At 35.1% G+C, this 12,588-nt stretch overlaps 1 protein-coding gene across 2 annotated transcripts; it reads left to right on the plus strand.

Annotated features, from left to right (window-relative positions):
* The first annotated feature begins 200 nt into the window (after positions 1-200).
* LOC100261330 (uncharacterized) lies at positions 201-7,755 on the plus strand. Of its 2 annotated transcripts, none has more exons than XM_002268650.4 (3): positions 201-422; positions 518-1,177; positions 7,387-7,755. In XM_002268650.4, the coding sequence occupies exons 2-3, from the start codon at positions 634-636 to the stop codon at positions 7,623-7,625; spliced, it is 783 nt and encodes a 260-aa protein (XP_002268686.1). In that variant the 5' UTR covers positions 201-422; positions 518-633; the 3' UTR covers positions 7,626-7,755. The 2 variants fall into 2 exon arrangements, with proteins under 2 accessions (XP_002268686.1, XP_010658857.1); XM_010660555.3 differs by having other exon boundaries at positions 254-422; positions 595-1,177.
* The last annotated feature ends 4,833 nt before the right edge of the window (positions 7,756-12,588 follow it).

Genomic DNA, 12,588 nt, shown 5'->3' on the forward strand with positions numbered 1-12,588 from the left:
TATATATTAAGGAAAATTAGTTTATTTGCATATTTTAAAAGGTAAATTTTATTTATTATAATAATTATTTTAAATAAAAATATTATTATTACTAATCATTTATCAAAATATTATTATTTATTTTAAAAAGTAAATACAATTAATGGATTTATTAAAATATTTATATCATGATTCATTTTTAAAATTTTCTAACATCCTGACTCATTTTTAGTGAAAAAAAATTGGTAACTATTGGCCCCTTCTTAATCGTCGGCCACCAACTATTCATTGTTCTCAGAATCTCAAAATTGGTCATCAAGGAAAGTATATGCCTTGTTGAAAAATGGGATTGGGTCCCAATTCCCAAGTTGAGTTCTTCTTTTCATCTAGGTAAAGGCCCTCCAAACAGTGATCGTGGGCGTTTCCTTGTTTTCCTCAACTGGGTTCGTCTTGTTTTCCACCTTTCTTGAATATTTTCTTTTGTGATTTCATCAAATAATCTGCGTATTCTGTAATTATCCGCCTTCTATGCTTGCAGGCACAACAACCCAACAATTGTGGAACCCTCTTTAGTAATTTGAAGGGGCTACTTGTTCTTGTTGTTTTTGGTTTCAGTGTTGAATATTGCATCTGGGTGTGAACAGTGAAGCTGCGATGGGTGTGGGAATATCAGTTTTGATAGGATTGAAGGCGACAGCGATGTTCTTTTTGTTTGCATCCCTTAGAATCTATGGTTTCACATTTTTATCCATGCCCTTTTTGTATGCTTCTCTAGTTTCTTTATTAGTATCCATAGCTGCTCACCCCTCGATCAATCTCCCCATGCTTCTGGGGAAGAACCCAGATGGGAGTTTTCCCATCTGGGCAATTATTATGTTCAGTCCATTCTTGTATTTTGTTCGATTGTTTTCCATTCTGCGAAGATTCAGTAATAGGGAAGAGCCTTATACCGAAATTTATGAGGGTATCTATGTTGGAGGGTGGCCTTCTTCGCCTGATAATTTGCCACCCGGTGACCCTGCCATTGTGGATTGCACTTGTGAGTTTCCCAGGGCTTCGCATTCTGTGGGGAATGCTTATCTTTGCGTTCCAACTTGGGACACGAGGTCTCCTCAACCTTCTGAAATTGAAATGGCTGTTCGATGGGCTTGTCGAAAGAGAGAGCAGAAAAGGCCCATCTTTGTTCATTGTGCATATGGTATGATATGAACATTCCTTAACTGGTGAAACATACTTGTTTTATAGTGTAATTTTTTGTTGGTGCTTTTATCTTGGTTTGGGTGCCACTCATATACAACTTGAATTGCTGGTAAAGAATCATATAAATTTGCAATACTACTTGTATCGGGGAAAATCTAGGTGATGGTGGTGAGGCTCTCCTGTTAGATTTTTTCACTTGAAATAGAGATGTGATAATTAACCCAAAAGGTCAATTTCATCTTAATTTAAAAAAAAAAAGAAGGAAAAACAAAAACCTCAATTGCATTAAGCCTCGATTCTCAACTTGGATCACATCACTTGTTATTAGTGAAGACATTGGCCATTCTTACTCATTATCTTAATATTTAAGCTGATACTTTTGCCTCATCTTGTGATCTTTTTCCTCATCTTAATATCTATCCTTTCATTTCTAATTCTCCATTTTTCTCCTGCCACTGCTGCATAATATCATGATTTATTATATACTAATGTTGTAGACATTTTTGTTTGATTACCTCATATTCTGAGCATGAAGCATGACTATTCTTGTTATTATCTTATGAGTTATGGTATGTATCTCAACCTTTGAAGCATCTCTATGCATACATGCCTACTTTAAATTTATGAGCAATGCCCTGTTCGATTTCCCCTTTCAACTAGATAATGTGAATTGTTTTGTCTTGGGAATCTTATAGGCGTTAAAATTTTGATCCTTTGCTTTTTACTCTTAACTTTACTTTACTTTGGCTGGATATATGTTATGTTAACCTGCTCTGTCTTAAACCATTTTTTCTTTCATTTTGAAGCGTCTCATTATTGCTGAAGTCAGCAAGGTGTTTTCTTGGTGGGAACTAGGAGCTAGTGATCCGTTTTTTGACTAAGTGACACCTAGACCAGGAAAACAATTAGCACCTAAACAGTCACCTGTTACTATTGCTTAGCTAGATAGGTCCTTAGGCACTTTGGTATGACATGTAGGCTATTTATAGTTCCTCGGAAACTATTTTTGCTTATGATATTGGCCAAAAGGGAATGGAGGAAATCAAGTTGATTTGGCTGCTGGTAAATTGCAATTCTTTTTTGTTTTCCCTGACTCCTCCTTCTGGTCCTGTTCCTTTGTCGCATGCCTTTTTCTTTGGACCCAATAATCCTACTGGCCTCAGTAGGTCTCTTGAACCCCAGTACTATCTCTCATCCCAAGTCCAACCCTCACCTAAAGGCCTTTGAGAACTTGGCTTCTGTCTCCTCTTGGTATTCCTACTGCTGAACCTATCACAGATTCAGTGGATCCCAAATCCCATGCTTGTGATTCTTTCCCTAGGTTGGATATGCAACAGAATGAGGAATCATTTGATAGTGAAATTTGGGATTATTAAAAGCATATTAGTAGCTATGGAGCATAGTTAAATGAGCTCCAACAGTTTTTCAACTGGTATGAATTAACTTAGACCCATCAGCCTAGTTAAAAGTTTGTAGTTAGATCATAGCCAAGGTCCTCACTAAATGTATTCTAGGAGTGCTCCATGATGCTATTTCTTATTTCCAAGGAGCTTATGCTAATGGGAGACAAATTCTGGATTTCAGTTGATTTGCCAATTAAATTATCAAGGAGAAAAGGTGGTTTAAGAAGGAAAAAGTGTTTGCTAAAATGGACTTTGAGAGCTTATGACCATGTCAAGTGGGATTTTTGGACCATACTCTAGTTCACATATTTCTGGTTATAGATGACATAGTTGAATGTGGGGTTGCCTCACTGCCAAATTTGCAGTGTTTATTAATAGGAGGGTGGGTTTGGGTTGAGGCTTCTAGAGTGGTTTGGCAAGAAGATTCTTTGTTTCTCTTTTTCTTTACCCTTGTGATGGACATTCTTTGTGGCATGGTCCACAAGATTGAAAGCTTAGGTTTTGAGAGGGTTTGAAGTCAAGAGTGAGTGAATAAATGTGTTATTTCTCCATGTTGAATGATTAATTTTCCTAAAATTTTAAGCTTGTAAAATTTAGGTTTATAATAGATATCATGCTTTTCAACACTTCCCCTCACGTGTAGCCTCTTTTTTTAGGTGTACATGTGGGCTTAATAAATTGGGGAAATAAACTTACAGTGGTGAGGTTTGGGCCCATGACCTCTTACCAAATAAAGCTTTGATACCATGATATTCTTAGATTGGGTTTTGACCATCTCATTTGAAAATCAATTCATATCTAGTGAGGATAGACTAAGCTGTTTATAGCATTTGACCACCATCATTTAGAAGACTCATCCCTGGGTTTAAGAGTGACATTGTTGCACCCCAACAATCCTTCCCCCAACATAACGCTTTTGTGGCCCAAACCTATGACCCTGTCTTTAATACCAATTTGTGGAACATTGGGAAAATGGAATTAACTTATGATTTGGATTTTAGGAGATAGAACAAAGTAGTATGAGAGAAGTTGTCAATGAAGGTAACAAATGATCTAGAACTTGAAATGTTTAGAATTTTAGAGGGTCATCAAACATCAGTATGCGTTAAACTAAAAGGAGATGTTTCCTTTTTATTTCTTCTTGGAAAAGGCACATGATGGTGTTCTACAACTCACAAACCTCACTATGAAAATCATGAGATTTAGTTTTGCCAAACAATGTGGGAAACAATTTTTCCTAAAGAAAGAAAGGTGGGTGCCTCAACTGTTTGTGCAATAGCGATATTTGATCAACTTTTGAGGTATTTTTAGTGGTAACAAGAGCTTGTGGGATAGAATCATCAATCTTCCAATGTGTATTAAAGTAGTAGAGTCCACCTTTCCTCTCACCATGCCCAATCATCCTCCCTGTTATCTGGTGATTAAAAAGGCCATGTGAAGGGGTAAATGTTACAAATCAATTCATGTCTTTAATGATTTTATTGACAAACAAGAGATTACAAGACTAGTTTGGAATATGTAACACAGTTTGCAAGGTTAGAGGAGTGATGGAGGCTATGCCTTGACCAATTATGGAAGAAAAAGTTCCATCAACAACCTTTACTTTCAACCTACCTGAAAGTATTGTGTAAATGGAAAAAAAAAATTGAAGTAACTTGTCATACAATCAGTAGCATTGGAATCAATGATTCAAGTGCCTGATAAACAATCTTTGGAGGCACTTAAAGCTTCAATATTACTTGTTTAGACAAAAGAACATAAGGTAGTATTTGTAGTAGGGATTTGGCCATGGGTTTCAATCTGGTTGAGAAGTGTTTTCATCTTTTCATAATGCTCCTTGCTTAGTAAAACAGTTTCTATGTGCTGGTAATGATCTAATTCCAGCCATAAGCTTTGCAGATTGCAGTTTATTGTAATATTCAGTCATAGGCCAACTTCCCTTCTTAGTAGCATGAATTTGACATTTCAACTTATATACTTGTGTCATTATTCCAATCTTGGAATAAGTTTGATTGACAGCATCCCAAGTCTCTTTGGCAGTGGAGAGAGACAAGCATGTTTGGTTAATCTCTGGCTGCATGAAGTCAGGTTTTGATTTGGCACCCTTGACATTACCTATCTTCCCTCCAATCAAAAAAAGATGTTACCTATCTTCCCTTTATTTTTAATGAAAAGTTTGTCTGATTGGGATCATTGCAGGAAATTCTGGCCAATGAGCTTTTGATTGGTGATTTGGTGTAGGGCTGTCTTTGTGAATGGTAGATGAACATGGTAAGGTTTGGAGTGTAGGAGGGATTGAATCGTAGGGGCTGTTTGAGAGAATGGTGTTTTTAATAGTTTCAGAGATTTTGGGGAAATCACAACATTTTTTGTTTTTTTGGAGAAAACAAGAGATAACCTCAAGGGAATTATAATGAGGAATTAAGTTACCAACAATTAAGGCTGGTTTGGAAAAAAAGGAACCAAGTTATATTTATGAAGGCTATATCTGGCTAAGCAATGAAGGCTTTATGGATCTTGGCAATGCTAGACTTTCTGTTTTGATAACATGATGAAAAACCAATTCTCCTAAAGGCTTAAGACCGTAGGATTTGAGTTCACAATGTATATCATGTTCTCTAACACTCCAATTTGCAAATGATACTATTTTTTTGTTTGTTTCTAGATCTCCCATATGAAACTCATTTGAGAATGTTTGTCTTGGTCTCAAGCTTGCCTCAGGGTAAAGATAAAGAAGAGCTCACCATTGGGAGTTATCCTCAATTAGAATTGAGTAAGTCATTTAGCCTTCCCTCTAGGTTGTGAAACTAGGGATTAACCTGCTGACTACCTTGGCACTCCCTTGGGGAGGCAACCTTAGAGTGCCTTCTTTTTTGAAGCCTATTATTGACAATGCATTTTAAGTGTCTAGTTGGTTACAAGAAAACCTATCTTTTGTTCAGAGGTAGAATCAATCACATCCACTCTAGTCTTGCTCAATTCAACCTATTTTCTCTCCCTTTCAGAATTTCATCTTCCATGGTTGCTGGCATTTGGAAAATTCAGCGGAATTTTCTTTGATTTGGACATTGATAATTTTATTCAATGGGGAGTGGTGTGCAAGACTAAGGCTCAGGTAGTTTGTGGTTGGGGGAGAAATTTCAATCCATTAAGTCTTCATGGTTAAGTGGTCGAGGAGATTCCTTAGGGTGCAAGACTAAGGCTCAGGGAGTTTGTGGTTGGGGGAGAAATTTCAATCCATTGAGTCTTCAAGGTTAAGTGGTCGAGGAGATTACTTAGGGTGCAAGCCTCTCTTTGGCATTTTGTTATTGAGAGTAAATCTGGGTTGTGGGCTAATGGTTGTGATGCCTATAATGGGGTCAAGAGTTCATATCAAAGACTAAACAGATATTTCATATGGGTATTGGGTCTTTCTTCATCTTTTCCAATTCGATGTTGACAATAGATCTAGGATTAGATTATAGGAGGATCCATGATGTGGAGATCATCCTCTTTGTTGATAGCCTTGACTTTATGCTCTTGCGAAGTGTAGTAACTGCCATATTTTCCCATTTGTTTCTTCCCCACTAATTCTCCCTCATGACATTTTGATTTTTATGAAAACCTCAGCATGAAATTGTTGATCTTGATGCCCTCTTTTCATCACTTGAGAATACTGTCTTATTCTCACTTTCCTTGGATAAGAGACCAAAATTGGGCTTGGATGGGGTAGGTCTATTTCTCCTAAATCCTTCTTTGTTTTCCTCTCTAAAAATAAAAAATTCAATTATTTTTCCACCAGCCAAATAAAGTTGGAATTCTAAAGCTCTCCTGAAAGTTCAAGCCTTTGTAGGGCTAGTTACTCATGAAAGTACAACAACTTGATGGAGCCAAGAGATTGATGCAAGGTGTATAACCCTGATAGATGTGTTCTTAAAGTGGGAGTCACCAAACTGCTTGTTTTTAATTGTCCCCTTTGTGCATGTTGTGGCAATTTATTTTCTCTTTATTAGGTATTCGGTGGGTGACTCCAAAAAAAATTATAACATATTTGTTATTTTCTTTTAGGGCTTAGGTGGGTGTTCTAGGAGTAACTTACTTTTGAACATTGCACCTTGCTTACCATACTGTAGCTTATCTAGTTGGAGAGGAATGCTGGGATATTTAAGAATAGACATAGACCTTTAACAGAGTTGTGGGAAGTAATATGCTTCTTGACTTATTTTGGGTATTATGTATAACGAAGGAGCATGCATGCATTCCAATTTAGTCTGATCTGTTTGGAGTAGGTGCCAGTCTGATTGCCCTTATTACAGAGTGTAGGGGTATTGAGCCTTTGTTTAGGGTCCTTTTCCTTTTCAAAGCATATTCACATCCTTCTTTGTATTTCTTCCTTTAATTTAAATAATGTTTCTCTTTTCCATATCCCAAAAGGCCAAGCTTATGCCACTTTAACGTTGCTTATATGAGATTTCTTTTATTTGACCTTCCAAATTCTTGTATTTAGGATTTCAGTTCTATGTCAACAGAACCACCACTTTTGAAATTCATCCATAATCTTTGAGCATGAACCCTGAAGCAAGAAAGCTCCTTTGTCATTTTGGTTGAAGCAGGCTGTTGTAACTTGGACTTGTTTAATGTCACAATCCCATATGCTGTCAGTATCCATAGAAGCAACTAAGAATGATTTCATTTGAAATTTAGAATCCATTATGTTTAGTTATCGTTCATATTGGTGCTTACTACTTTCTTGCTAGCGTTCTCACACATGGTTGTCTTTTACCAAATAGATTTCCACATTTTGATCCTTTTATGTTTTCTTTAGGTCATGGAAGAAGTGTTTGTGTGATGTGCGCACTATTAGTCGCTCTGGGCGTGGCAGAAGATTGGAAAAACGCTGAGAAGTTAATCAGAGAAAAACGACCTTATATTCAAATGAATGCCCTCCATCGCAAAGCCTTGGAAGAATGGTCGAAACACCGGCTGTCTTCTCCTAAAAGGAACGAGGAAATGGATGTAAGTTGTGTAATTAGGTCTAATGCTTCTGGAGGATCAATCAGATAGGTCAGAAAAGAAAAGTGAGTGACACTCTTAGTTGTATTTCCTCACAATGACTTCGACTACCATTATTACTTGCTGCATTGTATTATTCCAAACTGCTTGATATATAATAAAGAGAATGATGATGTTCCCAGTTCCTGTGTGACTGTGATACGATTCCTCATAAGCTGTATAGCCTTAAAACTAATAGAATACATAGACCTACAACTCTAGAGCAGTTGTTGACTTCATCAAAATTACCAAGGTCTCGTTTCTTATATTGTTCCTGAGCTCAAAACAAAGCTTAAACAACCATAAGAAATGGATTAAAACCTGTAACTTGAGGAATTCAGGATCCTTGTTCTGTCCTTTGATGATATGATCAATGGGGTCAGTCTCGAATTCGACCTCCTTCTCAATGAGGCACACTCTACAATACCTATACCTTCTTTGTCTTAGGCATTGCATGTACTATTAATCAGTAGGTTAAAAAATATGGTTCGAATAATTATTAATAAATAATCTAAATTACCTCAAAAACTTTAGAAATATGTTCTCATACTTGGGTTGCTAATGACACGTCAAATTTAGAGATTAGAAAAGTTTTTCTTAAAATTGTTTATCAAATGGTCAAAATGAATAGTAAAGACCTATGTTAATATTTTATTGGAAGAAATCTTCTAAAAGTCGGTCAAAAGTCAATAGTTTAAAATTTTTATCATGTTTGACTTAAAAAGTGGAAATTTAGAAAATTAAATTTAAATTTGGATAAAAATTTAGTTGAATAGATTTTAAAATTTTGAATATTAAGTATATTTTGAGAATTATTGCAATTATTATTAGGTACTTACCACCTAGTGAAAAAAACTAGTGCCGAATTATTATAATGAATTGTTAAAAGATAAATTGAATTTAAAATTATAACGAATTAATTTAGTTTTTATAATTGAAATTAATAATTTTGGTTTTGGAGCATTAATTAAGTTGGTAAAAATATAGGTATATGATTAGAAATTAAATTTTATTATGAAATAGGACATTTAATTTAGAAAACAAATGCAACAGTTAGAAATATAAATATATATAATATAAATTTAATTTTTGGGGAATTGAAATATGTTTAGGAATATGTACAAAAAAAAATAATATGGAGTAGTTGTGAAATAATAATAATAATAATAATAATAATAATAATAATAATAATAGGGAATAAGTTGTAAGGAAAAAAAGAGAGAAAAAAAAAGAAAGTAAATGTGAGAAAAAATAAGCCGTTGCCAAAAAAATATTAAACAGGTGGAAAGGTACCATAAAAAAAGAAAAGAACAAAAAACAGAAGGAAGGAAAGGTGCTATAGAGTTGGGTTTTGAATCCTAATAAGGTGGGTCTGTTTTTGAAATTCTAATTTAATCTATTTTAGTAAAATTTTTTGTGGATATTATTATAAAAAACACCACATAAGGCTAAATTAACTTTTTCACACACAATATAGGTCTTTAAAATCCAACTAATTTTTCTTCATTAGCAAGTAAGTATATAAATTACTAGAGCTTATTTTGGTACCATATAATCCATTACATTCCCAAAATGTAGCAAAAAAATAAAGCTAAATATATACTCCCTCAACATTTTAGGATAGGTCAACGCTGGGTCGGGTCATGAGGTGGGAACTGGGCTTGGAGAAATGTCATCATCTCTTCATGCTATTGGATACCGACATTGAAATCCTCCTGAAACCTATCAAATGGCCATATCAATTGTGTAGGAAGAGTGTAAATAATTTTTATTTTATTTTATTTTGGGAAGAGTCCTATTAAGAATTAATTTTATTTTATTTTATTATATTAGTCTTATATTTTTGGGAAGAGTCTTATTGGGATTGTGCTAGTGGAGTCTCATTCCTTTTATAAGTTGAATCCCCTTCCACTTTGAGTCATGTTCAGATTACAAGTAGAGTCCCATTGGGACTATATTAGTGGCCTATAAAAGCAGGTCACCCCTTACTCTCTAAATACGAATACCAATTTTTCATAGAATTTTTCAGAGAATTTTTTAAAGAGTTTTTCAAAGGGTCTTTTCATACATCTATCTAGAGGAATTTTTTTAAAACCTGAGCTGTACACATCTCGCTTACAGAGTGCACCCAAGGCGAGATCTGGCTGTTGAATCTTGGAAGTAGACCACTGGTACACTAGTACACTACGTTCGTTTTCGAGGAGGGTGGATCTATTTCAAGGACAGTGTTTATCACGCCTCAGCCGATAAATTTTTCTTCTTATTAATTATGTTCTTTGTTTGTGTCTTTTGGGCGTCATTTGTTTCCATACCCTTAAATCCAAAATCTTGAAATATATCCAAATGGAAGCTTTTCTAGTTCACACTGACCTGACACCTCTAAAATTGATCTCTTCAATGGGACATTTTTTAAGAGATGACATGAAAGGGTTTTCTTTGCAATTGATGTAGTGAACTTGGGACACATTTTGACTGACCCAAAATCAAAAGATGGTTCTCATCTGTTACCAACCTAGGAAACTGGAAATAAATAAGTTAGACATGTTATTCTGAGTACCCTTTCTAATGAATTTTTTGATATTTATTGTCAATTTAAAGTTTCAAAAGAAATTTGGGATGCAATGAATAAAAAATATATTTTGGAAGATGCATAAACTCATAATATTCCATAGGGAATTTTAGAAATTTCCAAATGACCAAGGATAGAGATGTATTATCTCAAATCCATGACTACCACTTGTGGATTAATGACTTAGCTATTGAAGACATTAAATTACCCGAACATTTTGTGGCTGGTTATTTAGTAGAGACTTTTCCAGAGTCTTAGAAAGACTAAAAAATAACATGAAACATAAAAGGAAACAAATATCCCTAGAGGATGTCATAATCCATATTAGGATTGAGGAACAAAACCAAAATAGGGACAATGTTGAGAAACCTAAGAAGTTGTCTTCTAATGCTAATGTTGTAGAAGAAAAACCTAAACCCAAAAACAATAGGTCTAAGAAACAAAACTCTAGGACTAAGCCCAATGCATCAAACAAGGTACAAAACTCAACTATTAAAAAACGGGGTAATTGCTTTGTTTGTGGCAAGTTTGGACACTATGCAGCTCAATGTCGCCATAGGAAGAGAATTGAGAAGTCCAATTCAAAGGCAAATCTGGCAGAGGCAGAGGTGATCACAACAGTAATCTCCTCTGAGGTGAGCATGGTCACCAATATGAAGGACTAGGTGGTAGACTCTGGGGCTACCAGGCACATATGTGGGAAAAAGTGCATTTACTTCCTATACCGTTATAAAGGAAGGAGAAGAACAAGTGTTCATGGTTGATTCTAGATCTACTCCAGTGATTGGCAAAGGGAAAGTTCTCTTCAAGCTAACCTTTGGAAAAGTGCTTGCCCTCAGTGATGTTCTTCATGTGCCAGATATTCGCTGGAACTTGGTGTCAGTATCTTTGCTTGGGAAAGCAGGAGTGAGGATCTAGTTTGACTTTGATAAAATAGTTTTAACCAAGAACGATGCATTTGTGGGAAAAAACTATTGTAATTAGGGTTTATTTATATTGAATGTTTATGATATTATCAATAATAATGCATCTTCTTCTTCTGCTTACATAGTTGACTCTTGTGATATTTGGCATGGTAGACTAGGACATGTGAACTTTTCGTATATGAAGAAAATGGTTGAATTGAGTTTAATCCCTAAATTGTCCTTAGAAAACCATGGAAAATGTGAATCTTGTGTAGAATCTAAAACCACAAAGAAATCTTGCAAATCAATTGAAAGAGAATCAGATCTACTAAGTTTAATATACAGTGACTTAGGAGACCTAAAAAATACGATGACTAGAGGTGGTAAACGATTCTACATAACTTTCATAGATGACTACTCAAGGTATACAAGGGTATATCTTTTGAGAAACAAAGATGAAGCAAAAGATGCTTTCATCAAGTACTAAAATGAAGTGGAAAATCAACTAAGAAAATTAAAAGGTTTAGAACTGATAGGGGAGGAGAGTATGAGTCCAACCCTTTATTGTTTTTGTGAAGATCATGAGATCATTCATGAAACTCCTCCTCCTTATTCCCCTGAGTCTAATGGAGTAGTAGAAAGGAAAAATAGGACCTTAAAAGAAATAATGAATGCAATGTTGGTAAGTTCAGGAGTACTCTTGAACTTGTGGGGGAAAGCTATCCTATCCGCTTGCCATATTCAAAATAGAATAGCTTACAAGAAAACTGGTAAAACACCTTATGAGTTGTGGAAGGGTTATGCACCTAATATAGCATACTTGAAAGTGTGGGGGTGTTTAGCTAAAGTTCTTCTTCCTAAACCTAAAAAATGAAAACTAGGTCCTAAAACCTTTAATGCAATGTTCATTGACTATGTTGAGAATAGTGCGACATATAGGTTTCTTGTTACTAAGTCAGAAAACAGTCTTGTAGATGTCAATACTATAATAGAAACAAAGAATGCAGATTTCTTTGAAAACATCTTTCCTATGAAACTAAATGGTGAACAACAAGTTCAAAACACAAGTAGAGACAAGTCTATTGAACCTTTTGAATTTGAACCTAGAAGGAGTAAAAGAGATAGGAAAGAAATAAACCTTGGAGATGGTTTCTACACCTTCCTAATGGATGATGACCCTAGATCCTACAAAGAAGCTATAACTTCTCGTGATGCACCATTCTGGAAGGAGGCCATTAATAGTGAAATTGAATCAATCATGTATGAGAGTTAGTAGATTTACCTCCTGGTGCAAGACTATTGGTTGTAAGTGGATCTTTAAAAGAAAGTTAAAACAAGATGGGTCCATAGAGAAGTATAAAGCTCGTTTAGTTGCCAAAGACTTTAAACAAAGAAATAATATAGATTACTTTGACATCTTTGCCTCTGTGACTAGAATAGTATCAATTAGAGTATTGACCGCTCTAGCTTCCATTCATAATTTGGTGATACACCAAATGGA

The sequence above is a fragment of the Vitis vinifera genome, chromosome 13 (assembly GCF_030704535.1).
Source record: "Vitis vinifera cultivar Pinot Noir 40024 chromosome 13, ASM3070453v1".
In the NCBI taxonomy this organism is placed as follows: Eukaryota; Viridiplantae; Streptophyta; class Magnoliopsida; order Vitales; family Vitaceae; genus Vitis; species Vitis vinifera.